At 47.6% G+C, this 20,214-nt stretch overlaps 1 protein-coding gene across 7 annotated transcripts in view; it reads left to right on the top strand.

Annotated features, from left to right (window-relative positions):
• Nucleotides 1–20,214, top strand: part of Snap25 (Synaptosomal-associated protein 25kDa) — a 61,166-nt gene that overhangs the window by 29,408 nt on the left and 11,544 nt on the right. For 4 of the 7 annotated variants that reach the window (XM_033472374.2, XM_033472376.2, XM_033472375.2 and 1 more), the window contains exons 5-6: nt 16,334–16,451; nt 18,226–18,499. In XM_033472374.2, coding sequence (XP_033328265.1) covers nt 16,334–16,451; nt 18,226–18,499 — 392 coding nt within the window. Of the gene's footprint in view, nt 1–10,409; nt 10,459–13,656; nt 13,706–16,333; nt 16,452–18,225; nt 18,500–20,214 lie in introns of all 7 variants that reach the window. The other 3 variants (XM_076527737.1, XM_076527738.1, XM_076527735.1) reach the window with 2 other exon arrangements.

The raw sequence follows: 20,214 nt of genomic DNA, 5'->3' as shown, positions 1-20,214 counted from the left end.
CCACGCCCGATCATTTTATTCGGAGGACGGCTCGGTCTCGTCTATCTCTGCCTCCGATTCTCTAGAATCTACAGCCAGGCACGGGCCCTGTGGACCCTCGCTTTCCGTGGGGTCAAAGTCTACTCGCGACATTTTATTCAGAAGTGGGACACGGTCTTCTCCTTTCGACTATCTTGGAGTCTAGAGCAGGCATGATTATAGTTCGCTATCCGTTACACTGTCCTGACTTCGCAGACTCTGGGAGCAGCTAAGCCACGCCCACTCGGAACAGTGTGCGCTATCCGTCGAATCGAAACAGACGATTCTGTACTGAAATTCGTACTGCACATTGTACCGAATCTTCCGTGTTCGTGTTTGGATATCGTGCCTGGTTTAGAGTCTAGAACGCGGATTGCCGTTTTTGGGGCGGTGCTCGCCACGCCCGCCACGCCCGCGGAGTCACCGCCTACCGAATCGTGGAGGGCGTTCGCGACGCGGACCCAGCATGCTCCCGAAGCGAAGCGCGCTCGTTGCCCGTGCCTGCCCCCACTCCTTGACCGGACGCGCGCGGTTCCAAGGTCGTACCGACGCGATCGTCTTCGCCATCTTTCTCTCGGTCCTTGGAGGACTCCGGCGAGTCGGTTACGATTCGATCCGACGCTCCGACCCCGCGTGCACGCTTCCGGCTCCGAGGGAATCGATAAACGCTCGCTTATCTCGAGAACGCTCTCCCGCGACCTCGTCACCTTTCTTTTCTCTCCCGGTGTTTTTCCGTCGTTTTCCACCGCGGAACCGGGAGCAATTCTTTTATTCGCGTTTAGTCGCGTTTACTCGCTATACAACGGGCGGATCCGACGCGAAGCAGTCGCGCGACGCGGCGGTCGATTCCATCGTGCTTGCACATAGGGTGAGCCGAAAACTTCCGGCTAGAAAGATTTTCTATTTTACGCGGACAGAGCTGGGTAATGTTTATAGAGGAAATGATTAAAATACTATTTTAGATAATAGATTCTTCGCGATTCGAATAAAGTAGTAATTGAAGCAGGACATAAAATTTCAGTTGATGAAATATTTTACTTCGATAATCGCGACTGCTAAAGCATGAAATAAATATCTCATTTACCATGTACCTAAAGCTAAATCGTGAAAATAGAATTTTTTTATTTTGATAATCTAAAACGCAAGATAAGATAGTTTTTATTTTCATAACATAAAAACAATGTAGAGGAAAAGTTGCTTCGTTCGTTTTAGATTACCGAAATAAATGAGATGAAATTAAATAAAATGAAATAATTTTATTTGTTGAAATGAAGTAAACAAATAAAATATTCCGAACTATGATACAAATATTTTCAGTGTTTTTCGAATCAAATGTTATCTTAAAAATTTGTCATAACGAATAAAATATTTTATTTAACCCAGCTCTGAACGCGAAGTTACGATTCGAAAGACCGAACGTTTGGAATCGATTAACAAAATTTGGTTCGATCAGGTAAATGCGTCATTCGAAACGGAAGTTTTCTCGTTGACTCAGCCTGTGTCGCGTACACTGACATTCGGAAGTTTCGAATTGCTCGTTCAATGGGACCGCGAATCAATATTTTATATATCTCCGGTTAACGATCTGGAAGAATGTTCCAATCTGTTACGTAATTTGTCGATATCATTTGTTACATAATATCGTTTACCGTTCGCCAGATAAGAGACGTATTCGACAAATTATCGCTCGAGTACACACATTCGTGTTTGTCGAGGTTGAAACTTCCGAGACGCGGCGTATGTACGTTGCAACGTTCTCCGGCGGAAACGCGGGCAAAGGAAATTGAACGAACGGTCGCGATCCCAGAGAAATCTGCGTTTGCAATACACATATCCGAGAATCGAACCGTTATCCCGTGTTCCAACGTGCGGACACCACGGATCATTTTTGCAGCACAACATCCTACTTTTCCGAGCGAATGCTTTCCGTCGGAAGCAGTACCGGTGCACCGAACGCAGCGACTATGTACTAGGAAGCACTTGAAACGCTACGATTCATTAATTACCGGACCGAGATTAATGAGTCTCTTGAAGGTTCTCTATTGCATCAACGTTACGCGCGAATCTTTTCGCCTCGCCGAAAATATGTTATTAGAAAGCTATCGGTGGCCAGGGGGTGGCTAATTACCGTTTACACCTGTAAATTCGCGCAACGAGCTTCCCAGTCGCTGTGTTCGGAGCGGTGCGGCGGTCGGGGCAGGCACGAAAGTCAACTACGCGAGAACGGCGCATGCGCGGAGAGTCCCGCGAGTATCGCGATCCCGAACTACGACGGCGACGCAACGCGGAGCCTCTGTCCGATCGTGGTTCGGAATCGTAACGTTCGGCCGGCAGGCGTCCTCTGCGCGGGACTCCGTGCGCATGCGTCAGCTCGGGCGGTTGATTCTCGCGCCTGCGCCGGCGATGGGAATCGAAATCTTTTGCCCTTTCGGTGTCCGAATCGACGCCGCTGGTTCGGGTCGTTTTTAATAGCGCTGCACGTTGCACGCGCCTCGTATGCACCGCGAAACGCATGGATCAGGATCGACGCCGTGCGCTTCGTGTTTCGATCAGGCGGCGATTTCTTTTTTCTCACGTTTTCCCTTCCGGAGGCTCGGGTTCTCGACGTGCTAGCCGAATTTGATCTTTTTTACTTCTCTCTCTCTCTCTCTCTCTCTCTCTCATCTTTCTCTCTCTCTCTCGCTCTCACTCTGTCCCTCTTACTCTCTTTCTCTTCGAAACTTCGCCGACCGATAACGAGACCAGCACGACACTGGATCGTAAAACACGCAACTCCCTGCTCGATGAACTCGTTGCGACTTGCGATGCGACCGAGATCTATAGCCCCGTCGCCTGTACAACTACATACGTATGGTCACACGAGGCGTGTAGTTGTGCTATAGCGGCACCAGAAAGCCTGGGAGGCCACGATCTGTGTATTTTTCTGTAACGAGCTCGTGGTTGAAGAAGAATATCGACAGCCAACTACCACTGTACAGTCTTCTACCATACAAATACTAATACTACTTCTACTACTACTACTACTACTGCTATTACTATTACTAATACTACTTCTACTAATACTACTACTTCTACTAATGCTACTAATAGTACTACTACTACTAACTACCAACTACTTGTACAATAAATACCACCGCAAACGACTCTGCTAGTCGTCGCAAACCAACACTGCTATCTGCGATCCTGGCTGGCTGCAATTTTCGTCCGAACAAGGAGCTTTCTTTCTTTCTTGAACCCTCGTGCATCGTTCAGGTAACTGCTGTGCAAATCCAGCTGGACGATCGTTGGTCGTCAGATCGATGAAATAATCCTTCTTCGCGCGCGCGTTATTCAAGTTGCCGAAAATAATTAGTCGATTCGAGCCGTTTATTTTGAAAGTGGCATAAGTCGATATATTTAAGGGTTTGCGTTTTAACACGTTTAAAAATATCGATGCTAACTTTCGAGAAGATTTACTTGTATTTGTTATCTCAGGATACTGATATATTTTTCTCGGTATAAATAATTTCGTATAAACATTAAAAAATCACCACTTTTCGTTACGGTGAAGTGACTTATGCCACTTTCAAAATAAACGGCTCATTTAATGGTCGACGAATCGATCAGTTCTCAGCCTTTCCGAATTTTCAGAAAGCTTCGACCTATCGTGCCAATTTATTATAATTATTGTTAATTTATCAATTAATAAACGGAAAAGTCCGTTTAGTTTTTCCGAGAATCATAAACGATCTTCCATCATAGCGATCTCCATCCAGCATCGCTCTCATTCCGAAGCATTCTCTCGGACATCGAAAACACGAAACGCCTCCTTCCGCGCGCTGTCGCGCAAGGGCGCCGCCTCGGGGGCGAACGATTTTTGTCGCCCGGTGAAATTAGCCAAGAAAGTGCACGAGGGTTGAACGAACGATTTCCACCGACGTGCTACGGCGCGTCTCTTCGGAAATATCGGTCGAATCGGTTGGGGCCGTTGCACCAGCCTAGGTCACCGACGCCGCCTCCACCCAAATTAACTTCTTAACACGACAATGACATTGACTAACATAAGTAGGTAACTGCTACCTAAAACATCCAGCTACCGTGCTGCGCTCGCTGCTGCTAACCGCTGCTGCTGCTGCCAGTACACGAATACAGTATACTCAGAGATATACAACAAAAGAGAACAAAAAAAAAAGAAAAAAAAAGAAAAAAATAAACGATGAAACGTTACGATCGAGTCATGTTACAGAGTGTGGATCGGTATTATTATCTCGCGGACTGGAATACCACTCCGTTCAGAACTGTTTTGTTTCTTCGTCTCTTTGTGCGCCCTGAAACTCCGTTCACTGTTCCGCCCCCCCTTTTAAAGTCTATGTCTCTCTCTCTCTCTCTTTCTCTGACTCTCTTTCTATCCCCCTGTCTCTCTATTATTACGAATCCTCTCGCCACTCGCTTCTCCGTTCCCGTTTTCAAAGTCATATGTCTCATGCCCACGTTAATCTACTTTTGATCCGCCACCCTCTGTACCTCGATGCACAAGGTACAACCGAGTTACGCTGGACGATTCTACGCGGAAAACTGCGTCGGAAAGCAAGAACACAGTTTTCCCCGTTCGCGCGCCGTTTTCGAGAAAATCGAGTTTGAAAGTCCGTCGACCGTCGAGCGCCCCGGAAAGGGAAAGCAAAATGTCTTGGGAACTTTCGAACTCGATTTGCACGAAAATGGCGGCTCGGACGAGAAAACTTCCCTCTTCGGTTTCGACGCGCCGTTTCACGTAGAATCAGCCATAATCGGTTTTTGCAGCGATCTCGTGGCGTATCTTGTGCGTTACGTCGCTGTCAATGTCAACACACCCAGCAATCAAGTACACGGAGCGTAGACGTGTTACTCTCGTGTGTATTCTTAAATGTATGCATCTCGATTAGACGCATACGTAATTGTAATTTGTCCGTATCTGTTTTTACTCTCTCTTTCTCTCTCTCTCTCTCTCTCTCTCTCTCTCTCTCTCTCTTTCTCTGTCTATCTCTGTCTCTGTCTCTCTGTCTTTTACTTCTCGCGATACGCATCACGTTCTTCCATGGATTGCGTATCAACTTTTCCGTTGAGTTTCCTTTTCAGTTTTTAGTTTCCCTTTCTATTGGTAGACGAACACGAGGCTTTCTTAGCTGTGTCGCTTTCAGTCAACGTGTTACATACTCTTACGTTCGTGTATAACGATATACATACATACATACCGTAATAACAGATCATGGTTTGTGTACAGGGCGTCCCGTCCTAGTTGAGATTGTTAAAAATCTCGTAGACCCGTGATTCGAAGAAAGAAAGCTTTCGAGTGCGATATCAAATGATATCGCTAGTCTTTCAATTTGTGCGCATCTTCGAGGTTATGTCAACGTCGTATTGTTCGTTTTTGTCGTAAGCCGATACTTGTCAGTTCGGAATCGTATTCTACGTCAAAACATGCATAACTTTCGTTTGAAACGTGCTTTTTGTAAGTTATCTATTTTTTAAGATATTTAGCTGATTTCTCGTGCTTACGCCAAGAATAATTTGGTTTTTCTATTAAAATAACAATGTTACTTTTTTCCGGATTTATCGTCATTCGACATTCAAAAAATGTTTCAAACAAAAGTTGCGCATTTGTTTACCTAAATAGAAAATATAGGTTTGTAATAAAAGAGAAAGACGACCTTGCAATAACCTTCAAAACACCCACGCATTAAAAAGCTAATAGGAACATTTGACTCCTCACTCGAAATACTAAAAGTCACGTCTTGGTTTGTGCGTTTGTTTGTTCTTTTTTAAATCACGCGTCTACTAGACTTCTTTACGTTCTCAACTGAAATCGGACACCTTGTACGTGTATATATGTATATACATATATATCTATACGACACTCCTATCTTTTTTGTTCAGTAAAAAGTATCTATTGACCTTAAAAGTTTTTAGCCGTAGTGATTTTTGTTTCACCGACTGTCCTCCGACGTGTGTACAGGGTGCTCCGAAAGTACGCGACACACCGAGCCACGCGTGCCCTTCGTGCAACACGTGTTCGCGTCGGAAGCGTGCGCGTGGTTAGAGGAATCTGTCTTTTGGCGCACACGCACGGTACACATACGTATATACTCTGTCCCACGCTGTCGCTCGGACGAAACGAAATACTTTGATTTCCATGGCAAACGGATTACTATTCCTTCGTACGTCTGTTCTCGTGCTAAAAGTTAAAGAAATATTTCGGCGATATCTTCGAACATCTTGCGTCCATTCCTGTCGTTGTTCTCGCATTTGCCTCCCTTACCGACCCTCGGATTGTCCACGAAAATGGCCAATTTGGGAAGAGGAGATACGACTATTCGAGCCTTGCAGCTCATTTTTATAGAATCGGTAATTATTAGAACAAGGCGCAAGACTCAAATTAATCGCATCTCCTCTTCCAAAATTCTCCATTTTTCTGGACAATCTGAGCGCCAATTATATACAGGGTGTCCCAAAAATGTCTCGCAATCCGAGAATGGAAGGTTCCCGAGGTCGTTCGAAGCAACTTTTTCCTTTGCGAAAATATTCTCCGAGGCTTTGTTTACGAGTTATTAACAAAAAAACAGTGACCAATGGGAGGCGAGATCGATTGGCGCCGAGCCAATGAGCGGAACTGGGTTTTGCGAGCTCGTTGGCTGGGCCGCCTCGCGCAAGTCGTGCTCGCCTCTCATTGGCGCACCGTTTTTCGCGAATAACTCGTAAACGAAGCTCTGGATTGCATTTTCGCCAAGGAAAAAGTTACTTCGAATCATCTCGAGAATCTCCCATTTCCGAATTGCGAGACATTTTTGAGACACCCTGTATATAGACCAAACTAAAAGTGGTTTTCGTTCCCTTTCTAATATCACGAGTCGCAAGCATTTGGATAGACTCGAGCGACAGCGTATTCGTCCATGTGTACGTGTACAATATACGTGTATGTATAACATACAGGGTGTCTCTCGATTCACGACTCAACCGTAGGGGAGAAAACAATGATTTTCGACTATCTTCCTTATTTTTAACCGACATCGAGACAGGCGGAAAGTAATTCTTTCGGAAAGATCAGAATTGCGAAGATCAAATTCTTATCATGATAAAAATAAAAAAAATATATATTCTTTTCAGTGACATTATTTCTATTATCGGATAGGCCAAAACTTTCGTAGAAAATCGACGACGAAAGAAATTTAGAAACCACGTCGAACGTATTTTTTTCCAAATTTTCCTGCGTCGCGTTTCCAACGAAGAATGCCACGAATAGATGGAATTTTCGTTTCGGTTTTTCAGAGATGCTTCGCATCGGAAATGCCTCGATTTTCTCGATTTCCTCGGTTCGCCGTTAATGGCGAGACACATCCCCGTGTACACACGTGTTCTCCGGTGAAGAAAACCAACCCTCCGATCTCCACCATGTCCGCATCGAACATACTTTTTGTCGACCGTCGTCTTACCAAGTAGGAATTTGATTGCCCTCCGCTTCAACTATGTGTTATACATATGTTCTACGAGTTTACCGACACCGTCGTGTACATAGAACTCGGTGCCCACGTGTATGTACCTGTAAATAAATCAAATGCATTCACCATACGTATGTATACATATACATATATGTATATATATGTGTATGTGTATGTGTCTGTGTGTATATACATATCTAGATATATGTATTTAAAATATTTATGCGTTAGTAGTGCGACATTATAGTTGATATCTATTCGATTCGAACGAAGTTAGCGCGCGAGCGAGCCTCATGTCAGTTTGCTTTTTATTTTGTGTCCGCCGATCGCGCGGGGATCAACGCGGAACAAAGATAATAGTATCGATCTCTTCTCGTGTATATCGTACGATTTCGAAGCCCCACCCCCAGCCCCTGTGAAGAAGAAAACGGCCCAACAACGTGTGCCACCTCGAGGAAAATGCCGGGCCGAGACGCGTCCGTCGATTTTAATGAAACATCTAGAGAGAGAGAGAGAGAGAGAGAGAGAGAGATAGCAGTTGTTACAAAAATATTTCACACGGATTTTCTTGATCAACGATCGTTTATATTCGAAGGGTGCGAGGCTAAACGAACCTCGAGGGGAAAAAAACGAATCTTGGATGGGAAATGCGTTTGCTCCGATATCTGGGAAACTGGAAAAGCTAGGCTAGTCTAAATTTCAAACTTCTGTTTCGCGAGAGATTCCCGAAAGCTCTGTTCCGTGTCTAATAACAGCGCATTGAAAATGCGCGTGAAAAAATAGGGACGACGGTCAGATTACTCGAACAAAGATATTTTCTTACTTTCGACGCTCTCATTTTTGTGTCCCAAAAGACACTCCCAATCGTTTGAAGTAACTTTTTCCTTGGCGCAAATGCGATCCGTGGCTTTGTTTACGAGTTATTAACGAAAAACGGTGACCAATCGGAGAGCGAGTGCGGCCGCAGCGGCAGTGACCGCGAGGGCGGGGCGTCCGGCTTAGCGGCAGTGACCGCTAGGGCGGGGCGTCAGGCTCAACGGCAGTGGCCGCGAGGGCGGGGCGTTAGCCGTGCGCGATCTCTCATTGGCCACCGTTTTTCGTTGATAACTCGTAAACGAAGCCTCGGAGAAAGTTTTCGCAAAGGAAAAAGTTGCTTCGAATCACCTCGGGATTCCCTCGTTTCCCGATTGCGAGTAACATTTGGACACCCCGTACATCTGCGATATCTAACCAAGTTAATTATTCGACCCATTAGCAAATATTGGCAAAAGCGATTTCGTCGTAAACGCGTTTCCCATTCGCAATTCCCTTGATTCTCGGTCGATCGAAGAAATTTGTTGAAATCGACGGACGTCGGCCGGACAGGTTTCCGGCAAGTGGAAATGAAAATAATTGCGACCCCTTCCCCGGGAATTTTCTCTCGATGCTGCGCGAGACACCGTGTCGCGTCGTACGTCGTGTACGGCGTGCACTCTGCACTGCCGTGTTCCGGTTCTCTGCGATCGGATCAACCACCGTGAGCACACAGGGTTGTGCGGCAATGCTTGCATGGTGCGCAAGCAGACTAGACGTTCACGTTCACGTCGGTGTCGCAGCGACCGTGCGTGGAAAATCGAACATGCCGATGGACAGCGGCGACGTGGCTGAAACACAGCTACGATTCTACGACGACTCGCTTCAGTTTTCATTCGTTCCAGCGATCGCGGTCTACGGGGTGTCCTGTCGCGACCCCTTCGGCGGCCTGTCTCGGCCCGTACATTCGTGCAATGTACTCCGTACATTTGTACAATGTACTCTCCGTACATTTTTCTTCGAGATCGAGCGTCGCCTTTCGAAAATTAGTTGGCGATTCGCGGCGCTCGTCGCGGATCTTTGTCTAGCCGAAAATCTCTCGAAAGACAAAAGATCCGTGCCAAAAGCAGTTTTATCGATACGGTGCCGCCCTGGGGTGATTCGGCGACAGGACACCGCGTGTACAGGGTGGAGCACGTGAGACGTTCGAGGAGACGTTCGAGAAAGCTTTTCGTTCCCGAGCAACGAATAATAATAATAATAATAACAAAAATAATAATAATAATAATAATAATAATAATAATAAAAGAAGGAAAGTTCCTCGGCTCGAAACGTCCTCGATTCACGTGCTGCAGCCTGCATCTCTCGCTCTCACTTTCAGTCTCACTCTCGCTCTCGCTCTCGCTCTCACTCTCGCTCTCGCTCTCACTGTCACTCTCGCACTCTCTCTCTTTCTCTCTCCTCGTCGTACGTTTATTGGCCGCGCCATTCCTCCTTTATCTGTTCTCACATCACCGTGATCATTCTATTCTCTGTTTTGTTCCGATTTTTTACCATCATCCCGTCCGAGGTGCTCGTCCGCGGCCAACGAGAGCACGCCGAAGAATAAATAAATAAATAAATAAATAAATAAATAAATAAATAAATAAATAAATAAATAAATTTGTAACCCGTGCAGCACGATTTCCCACGGTTTCCGTGATCGCTGCAACGACGAACGAGCAACTCGGACAAACGATTGTGTTTCTTTGATAGATGAATATTATGGAGATTTTTGTTTGATTAAAAGCCCCGGCACGTTTTGTCACACACGATTCGGATCGGAGCCGCGCGCGGCCGGTCGACTTCGAAGAACCAGGGTCGCAACTTGCACTTCTTTATGCTTTTCGTTTTCGCCAGAATTCCCACGATCCCCGCGGTCCCCGCGATCTTCGAGGAGAATCTCTGCGAAACGAGAGTTAAATCAGACCCTTAGGATCGCGAGAACAGACGTATTATCCCCGTGGCGAACGATCCGTGGCAATCTGTGGCAAGGCGTGCACGCGGCCTCTGCTTGTTTGTCTCTGACTTAATTTCGCAGTTGTTCACGCGCATCACTGAACGATCTTTCGTTTCCGTTAACGTGTGGGCCCTTCGACCCTGTCGTAGAGCGAGGAGGTCGCAGCGAACACTCTGACGATGTTAGACCATCAAGGCGGTAAGCAGTTCCCTCACAGCAATAAGCCAAAAAACAATCGATAAGAACGTTCGAAGCTACAACAAATCAATGATACCGAACCGACTAGATTCTGAACGAGCGAAAGGACAAACGAGCTAAATGAATCCGATCCAAACGAAACGAAATGAAACGATATGAAATCAATGGAACGGGGCGCATCGATTTCTCTCCTCTTCTCGAGACACGATGCGAAAAACAGAGAACCGACGGAATCGCGTACATGTATCTTTAGAAAGAAAGCCGAGCGTTTCAGGTGACGAGAAGACACGGGAGAAACATTGCGAGAATAGGAAGTACGGAACGACTTGGGGTTTCGTAGAATGTTCCTTTTCCTTTTCGTTTTCTGGGTATTCGACGAACGAAGTTTCGTTCAATGGAAGAATTAACAAGCGAGGCGAACGATTTCATTTTTTAAACGCTGGAATCGCCGAGCAGACAAAATGGACGAATCTCGGACTCTTGCACGAACTGCAAATTGTAAATCGGTTCATAGAAATTTGGGCGAACAGCGACGGCGTTGTTCGCACCGGACTCGCTCCGGATCGGCGCAGTCGGGAAAATGAACTACGCGAGGCGACGCATGCGCAGGAAGCCTGTGCGCCTCCTACCGGGCGAAGATCGCGATTCCGAATCGCGATTGCGACGCGACGCAGAGCCTCCGCGCATGCACAGCCTCGCGCAGTCGATTTTCACGGCTGCGCCGCTCTACGGAGGCGGGCGCGAGCGTTTCGAGCGTCGATTTTGTCGGCTCGGTGCTTCTAGCGACGAATTTCTTTCGACTGCTAGCTCCTTCGCGATCTTTCTTTTACAATCTAACACGAATCGAGATACGCCTAGCGATTTTTCCCGCGGGTTTTAGTTCTTTCGGGGGAAGATACTCTTTTGCGACAGCGACGACGGCGACGACGAGGACGAGGACGAGGACGCGATCAACGAACACAGGCGACCACGTACGCATACGCGAATGCGCGTGTACTTCCGGTTCTCAGGAGAACTCGTATCGCCCGATTTTTATACCTCTGATTTCTTGATCTCTTTTTCTGTCCTATAGCTGAAACAATCTTCTAATTCTGTATCTTACAGCGCCACGGTACTCTGAGTGCCTACACTGGAACAAAAAAAAAGCAATAATACTACCAACTTAATAAATACGAAGCGTGAATTTTCTTCTCTTCCTTTTATAATCTGCTTCTGCCTCTCGTCTGCCTCCTATTTTGAATCATCAAATACTTTTCGCCTCATCGCCACCGCGTCCCTCTATCTCGCCACTGACACGCCACCGACTCGATTTCGATTCATCCGCTCTCGATCAAGGTCGATCATCGTTCTTCCCCTCCGCTTCATTCGTCATCGCCCGTCGCGCAGCATTATTTCCCTCGCTTCGATCGCTATCGGCCGCTCGAGCTCGCCGAGAGGGCCGAAGAGAGGCCCCGCCCACTCGGTAGAACCGGGCGTGGCTCTCGAGGATCGATGCTAGTTCGCGCGTGTAACCGCGCTCCGCCATCTAGAACTGCTAATTATTTTTTGTAAATCTGTCTCTAATCTGTAACTGATCTTGGCAATTTCACAGATCGACGTGCAATCAATTGATCCTACCGCCCCTTCTCCACCCCCCCCCCCTCTGTACGGAATGTTCTTGATTCCAAGCCGTTGGATTTACCAACTCGAACCGTTAGTCGTCTCGTCGCTTCCTCGTTTCCTCGATCGTTTCGAAGCGGAACGATCGCCGCGCGCCAGAATCACGCCCCCTCCGAACGGACACGCCCACCCGGGCTTTACGGAACCGGCCGCGCCCACTCGACGCTGAGAAACCAAAACAGTTCTCGATGTTCTTTCACGGTATAAACGATTTCGAGTTTAAAGCATTTTTCTGTTCCCCTTGTATCTTCGATTCGAGGGTTCTTTTCGAGGCGAATCCGGGGAAGCGACCGGAAGATGGATTTCGAATTCGGCGCTGAAACGATTCGACCGTTCGCCGACAGCGTTTGGGACAGCATCCGAGAACGAAATTCCACCGTTTCGAAACGACGAAGTTGTTCTTTGGTTGTTCGGGGCGGGATCAACGAACGGGAGCCTCGAAGAGGCCCAGGCATCGCGATCGGTCGATTCGTCGGCCAAGATCTCGAGGACTCGAGATTTCCCGGGAGACTGTTCTCGCGGTTGGTAGATCCAACTTTCCCCGTGGTTTTCCGTGTCCGCGTCTGAATTCGCCGCTTGCAAGTACAAAGATCCTGGTCCTCCAGCAGAGCCTAACCTGACCCCCGCATAGAATTAATGAATCAGGATGAGATCGTCGTCGTTACGCGCCCTCTCGCTCCTCCGACGCGCGGTTCATTATTCTCCTCGGATCGAAAGATCGAATATCATCGAAAGGGCAAAGGTGCGGATAAATTGGTGATATCGCGAGCTTCGTAGCCGTGCGAAACGTCGAAAAAGGAAAGGGCCGCGAACAATGATAGTCGATTACGATCGATCAATTTTCTAGCAACGCAATCCTTTTAGCTGTTTGCTTGCGCTATTCTTTCCTCCTTCACTTTCTCACTCCCCCTCTTTCTCTCTCTCTCTCTCTCTCTCTCTCTTTCTTTCTTTCACTCTCTCCCTCGCCCACTCTTCGTCTAGAACAAGCTTAGGTGCTCCTTTTTGAAATCTAGAGCAGTAAAAGCACGCCCAGTCGAGATAGCCGAGGCTTGCTCAGTTTAGATCCTTCCTATCCGGGAAAATCCGCATCCGCTCGCGTCGTAGCAGACGTCTCCTCGACGTTGCTCGAGCCTACTCGAGTGGGCCACGCCCACGCCTACGCCCACTCGACGTTAGGCCACGCCCGCTCCAAAGCCGGCTCATGATTTCTCGCAGCGGGATTGGCGGTTCGACCCACGCGCGCTCCTCGGAAGCCAACGATTCCTCCTTTGCTCTCCCGTTTTCGTCTCTTCGATTGGAATCCGCGCGAATCAACGCCGGTTTCCGTAACTTTCGGGGAGCGGGTAGGGTCGAACAAATGGCTGCCACGTACGGTTGTATCGGAGAAGGAGATAGCGAAGATAGGAAACGGGGATCGCGAGAGAAGGATCAAAGAGAAAAACGATAACGCTCGCGGAGCGAAGGGAGGGGCGTTGCGACGGCGCGTCCTGTTGGTCACGTGTGTTAACACAGCCGCTGATTGGTCGGTTGCCTGTTTAGAGCCACGAGGTCGGGATGAAAAGCCTCGTAATGCTGGACGAGCAAGGCGGTAAGCCATCATAAATCTAGACATACAAACATTACTTAAACTTTTCTCTGCGCGCGTATCCGTGCACGCGCAAACGGCGCGTCGGGACGGGTTTCACGTCGTTTTCTGAAATCGTACCGATCGGCCGTGTGCGCGCGCGCGCGCGCGCGTATCCGGTTTCGACCGACACAAAGAGCAACGCGACCGACGAAATTCTGTGTACTCTCTCATGTATTCTATATACCATATCCACCGTGAACGATCATAAGCGGTATCCGGATGCGATCGCGCGTCGGCTTTTCGCACCGCCGCGCGCGCGCCCGAGTACCGTTTATGCGTGCACACGACACTCTAATTGCGTCTACTTTCGTTCAGACACTCTGCAGACCCCTCTTCCATCGGACTCTTTATTTCAGACCTTCTTACCCCGGTCACTACTAAACTCTATTCAAGGAAACTCGCACCTTAGCTATTCGTCTCCGGGAACATCTTGCTCACCACCCACGCCGTTCAGATCATCGATTCTACTTTCTCTCGCCTAACTCTTCTCCGACCTGTCCCCACTAACCGTCCCGTCATCGATGAATTCTCTCGCTCTGCTCACTTTTCTCTCTCTCTCTCTCTCTCTCTCTCTTTTTCTTTCTCTCTGCCACTGCCTCTCTGTCTCTCTAAGCACTTCTCTTCTCTGCTCGTCTCTTTCTTCTCTATTTCTATCTCTAAAAACTTTCTATCTCTGTCTCTGACTATATCTCTCTGTTCTTTTCTACCTTTCTTCTATTTCTTTCCACTCTTTTCGATTTCTTTGCTACTCTTTTCTACTCTTTTCTACTCTCTTTTCTACTCTTTTTCTTCTCCTCTCTTCGTCTCTGCTCTCTCTCTCTCTCTCTCTCTCTCTCTCTCTCTCTCTTCTCTTCGCTATTCTTTTCTCTCCTCTTCTCTGCTCTTCTCTCTCTTCTTCTCTCTCCTCGTCTCCTCTCTTCTCTTCTCTTCTGCATCCTGTCGTCGTCTCTCCGCCTGCTCTCTCCTCCTCTTTCTGATTCCGTTTTCTTCCGTCCGTGTTACTACGTGATCTCACGAAGGCGAACGAACAAAAACAGAAAGAACAGATATGAGAACAACCATGAATTATATATATATATATACAGGCGAAGTAATTACAAAGAAACAAATACGTAGACAAGTACAGCGAACAGGCGAAAAAAGGGGGAAACGGGCGGATTAGGAAAAAAGAAAACAGGTATATATATATACAGGAGAAATGAGGAACCCGTAGGAAATACAGAGAATAGAGAAATACTAACCAAATACAGAATACAGAAACGAAAAGAATGGGTAAAATACAGACGTGTCGGTTTACCCACGACACTCGCACCACGTTTTATACGCCTCTCTCCGTCACTTCCGGCACGGTGTAAGTCTCAAACATATATATATATATATGTATGTATGTATATATACCACCCATATGTTATAACGTATATTATATACACATACATATATATATATACACACATCTATATATACTACTTGCAACTTTATACTTTTATACTGTGTTTTATATATATATATACATATACCCACCTGTCGAGAACATCGGATTAATCTCGCATCGGACGCGCTATACTTATATGTATACTCGTCGAAGCATACTTAGTTCGACTCGTAATAATACCCAGCTACCCTTAGATTATTTACCTAAACCGTATACACCCCCGTACATACAGAGCTACTCACCCGATTCTTAGGTTTAACGCCCTTAGCAGGGAGACTATTATTTGCTTAGCTGTTGCACTCCCGTTGCACTCGTTCTTGTTTCTTTCGTTCGCCGGGATTCGTCGAGACCGCTCGCTTTCGCAAACTTTAACCAGAAATAGTTCTTCAAATCTTTCCGCGTCGCTGCGCCAACCACTCTGTCGCTGTTTAAATTATCGATTATCAATTTCGATCGAACATTAAAAGTTTAGACAAGATTCAAGAATCCACGATCTTTCCCCTATCAAAGATTTCGATCGGACATCGTCGAAGCTAAAACTAATCGAAACTTTCTATAATGGCGTCATTGTTCGACCATAATTCTTACCTGGAAGAATACTCGAAATATTCGCTGCGAAATCTGAAAAGAGAACGAGGACTCCGGCGAGCCTCGAAAACGAATGGAGAACAGTTTGCGACGCTCTCGACGGTTCTCGGCGCAGTTTAGTATTTTTCTGGTCGTCGTTGGAAGATCACGGAATCGGGGCCTCGACGAGCATCGAACATCGTTAAAAAGTGCCCGAAACGGGAAAAACGTTCAGAGTCGAACGAACGCTCTCCGTTCCGTGATCCGATAGCAAACGATCCAGACATTTTTTTAACAAGGTTGATATCTCTCGAAAGGGAACCGGACGGTTTCTGATTTCCTGTTGTGGTTCCGTTACGTTTTCAGTACGATTATTATTTAACTAGTTTGGAGTACGACACGTGTGCGTAGTAGAAGAGCAGTACAAGTTTTCCGGTTTCCGTTGATCGCTTTAGTTTTTTCGTTCCCACGTTTCGTTTTTTTTTTTTTTTGGTTTCGCGCTCTCCGTTCCCTTTCGAGCAGCGTTCGCCAGCGAGAGCTGCGCACGACGAAGCGACTTGCTAACGATGTGTTCTCGTACGATGAAACAGAGCAACTGGACAGAATCGAGGAGGGCATGGACCAGATCAACACCGACATGCGCGAGGCCGAGAAAAATCTCACCGGAATGGAAAAGTGCTGCGGTCTCTGCGTTCTTCCATGCAACAAGTAGGGCTGTCCCGGAACGCTTTTCTCGAACCTCCCGTTTCGTCCCCTTCCGCTCCGTTCCGCTCCTTTACGTCGCTCCCCCACTCGCGCCTAACCTCTGCCGCCTCGCCACGCCCCGCTCACCGTTTGTCCGCGGACAAATTTCGCTTTCACGGCTCGTTACCGCTCGTTAACTCGAGGCCTCGAGGCACCGCGGAACGATGCTCTTCTTCCGAGGAGAGGTTCCCAGGATGACGCTTGCTTTTCGACGAGATTCGGTACGGAGACAGAGCTTGCAGAGCCGAGTCCAACGATACCCGGTTTTAGGGGCAGGCGGCTTATAGTTTTCGAGATATTTAACGTTCGAGTTGTCGATAAAAGATCCGAAAGACGCGCTGGACTACGACGCTGGGCACCGTGCGGCAAGAGGTGGTGGGGGGCGAGCCGGCCTACCTGAACGTCGCGCGGCGGCGCGCTCCCCCCACCATCTGGCGCACGGTGCCGTGCGCCGCGATCCAGCGCGTCTTTCTACTCTTTCGTCGACAACTTGGACATTGAATATCTCAGAATCTATACGTCGCCTGCCCCCAAAACCGGGTATCGTTGGACTCGGCTTTGCAAGCTCTATCGCTGTACCGAATCTCGTCGAAAAGCGATCGTCACCCCTGGAGACCTCTGCTTATTGGGATTGGCTCTCCGTTCCGACCATAATCTTACCATGGTCTGCCTCGTTTCGTGGATAGTGGATATCGATCTCGATATCGGCGCCGTAATCGCTGATATTTAATTTGCTGGTAATGCAGGGAACTAATTGTTGAAACGAGGCGTCGGTCCTCCTTTCGTTGCAATAGAAATGCATCGGTTTATTAATATTACGAATAGGTTAATTTTACGAATTCCACTTTGGGAGATTCTTGTTGGGATATTTTAGCGAAATTGCAGCGTTCTTCGATAGTTCTACCCGCGAAACGAGCCTCGATACGAAGAAACGTCTTCGAAATTAACCATTGATAACGAGCCGATGAATGTCGAACTTCTCTAAAATTCTGTCGATCAACTGTATTCAATGAATTTCTTAAACCTGCTGCCCTCGATCGAACTGTACAATTAAAAAAAAAAAAATCGTTCGCAAGAGAACAACGCTACGTGTGCAGCGTCGAAGGAACGAAACCTGCAATTATTCGACGAAGATGGCAGCAGGGTTAGGATTACCCTTTCGAATCGAATCACCCAAAAAGTAATCCCACGAACGAATCCCGCCGAATCAAGCGAATCGCGTAACCGGCGCGCGTAACATCGTTTGCAGAATCATTCGTGGTCGCGATCTCTTACCGATCGATGTTACGAACGTTACCGCGGCGCTAAGTTATCGGTAAGCGTCACGTCACGTCAAGGCGACTTCGCGTCACGTCACCTCTTTCGCTAGCTCTGCCCCACTGCCGCAGCTAGTAGGAGGGGGAACGTAAACGCGCGAAGGAGCTTCTCGTCGCGGGAGGACTGTACTTTCCGAGTTGAACATTTCGAAGCCTGCGAAGGCTTCGAAATGTTCAAAATGAAGAGAACAAATCGATCACCTCTGCTTAAAACGAGCATCGTCGAGCAAATATACAAATAAATAAATATACAAATATACAAATATACAAATTAATAAATTCGTCGTAGAGAATCATCGAGCCGGTAATAAATTCTCGGTAATAAATTGCTGAAAATAACCTACTTTTTGGAGGATTCGTTAGGAGGACGGTCTTTGTCGGCGGTCGTTGGGGGCGCGCTAATCGATTGTCCGGCCTTGCAGGAGCGCCAGTTTCAAGGAGGACGAGGGCACATGGAAGGGGAACGACGACGGCAAGGTGGTCAACAACCAGCCCCAGCGGGTGATGGATGATCGGAACGGATTAGGTCCTCAGAGTGGCTATATCGGCAAGATCACGAACGACGCCCGTGAGTCGGAGATGGAGGAGAACATGGGTCAGGTGAACACGATGATCGGTAATCTGAGGAACATGGCGATCGATATGGGCAGCGAGCTGGAGAATCAGAACCGGCAGATCGACAGGATCAATCGCAAGGTGAGGAAACGGCGTCCTCGAGGAGCGACGCGACGCGACGCGCTCGCCGCCGATCTCCTGGTCGTGTTCGGTCCTCGGCGAGCAGTTGCCGCGCGGACCTTCGGAGCTTGCTCGGTCTCTCTGTCCGTCCGTCTCTCCGTCGAATCCGTCTACGGTGGGCGAAACAAGCGTTCTTCGCACAACTTTCAAGACGAAATAACTTTTTCATAAAATTATAATTAAATTATAAATTATAAAATTATATATTTTATATATTATATATTATAAATATATAAATTATAAAATTATAATTATATTTTAGGCCGAGCGAACTGTACCATTTTTTGGGGCTAAAAAATTATCTTCAAAAATTGCAATTTATTGGCACGATAAAAGAATGAAAACAATTATGTTTTCTCAATTGTTTTATCCGAGCCTGAACGCTCGTACGTTGACTCCGATTCAATCGATTTCGATGAAATTCTTCTTCCAATTAAATTCGACTTCGGAGGAGAGAGGGAGACAATTGCGGGGGCATAGCAAGCTCCGAAACGACAGGATCGCCGCGAATCGTGAAAACGACGGAGTGTCCGATGCTCGTCGTCACGATCCGACCACGTACGATCTACGATTTAGCTCCGCTATAATATTTTGTTCTCTTCCACGGAGCATGCGTGGACTTTTTCTCTCTCACGATTCACGATGCACGCGCTCAGAGCGATGCACAACACACGTTTCGTCGTCGCTTTCGCTTTCTACCCCCCCCCCCCACCCCCTTTCCACCGTCCTCCATTCACGATTCATCATCCGTCATCCATCATCCACCATTCGATTCGATTTCATCCCATTCCGATCGACCGTGTCACGCATCCGACTCCTCAATCCCGTAAAACTTTCGCTGGTTTCGGGCCCGCGATATCGCCGGACGACGATGAAACTTTTCCGCGACGTACACGTTGATCTCTTTGGTATCGAAATTTCTATTTTTTGTTTTTAAAGAATTTAACCGTGCCGGGAGGTGTTCGAAAAACGGAGAATCTCGTTAATTTTTGGCCTAATACAGTAATGTCTTCCTAACCGACGCTCAGGTTGCGCAGAAAAATGGACAATTTCGGAAGAGGAGACACGATTTTTCGAGTCTTGAGACACATTTGTACAGGGTGTGCCAAAAATGTCTCGCAATCCGAGAGCGGCGGGTTCCTCGGGTCATTCGAAGCAACTTTTTCCTTTACGAAAATTTTCTCCGAGGCACCGTTAACGAGTTATCAACGAAAAAGCAGTGACCAGTGAGAGGCGAGCTCGGCTGGCGCGAGGCGACCGAGCCAATGAGCGGAGCCGGGCTTCGCGCGCCGGTTGGCTGGGCCGCCTCGCGTCGGCCGTACTCGATACTTATTGGCGCACTGTTTTTCGTTAATAACTCGTTAACGGTGCCTCGGAGAACATTTTCGTAAAGGAAGAAGTTGCTTCGAATGATCCGAGGAACCCGCCACTTCGATCCGAGCGTCGATCGGAGAGACATCACTGTATGCCTAAACGAGCGAACTCTTCGCGAGTCGAGTTTACGCCATCGAATTCGCTTCTCCGCGCGATCGCGCCGCCTCCAAAAGTTTCCAAGATGTTCATCGAAGCGGCTCGACCTAATTCTCGAAGGCGCGAAGTATCGGCTAGCGAGCAAATTTATGCGAGACAGGTAGCATATATCGCGGAAAAGTTTGATCGAGCTCGGCCAACGCGTT

Source organism: Megalopta genalis, unplaced genomic scaffold (genome assembly GCF_051020955.1).
Source record: "Megalopta genalis isolate 19385.01 unplaced genomic scaffold, iyMegGena1_principal scaffold0037, whole genome shotgun sequence".
In the NCBI taxonomy this organism is placed as follows: Eukaryota; Metazoa; Arthropoda; class Insecta; order Hymenoptera; family Halictidae; genus Megalopta; species Megalopta genalis.
The sequence above is the reverse complement of the archived record's forward strand: the minus strand, read 5'-3'. Positions and strand labels throughout refer to the sequence as shown.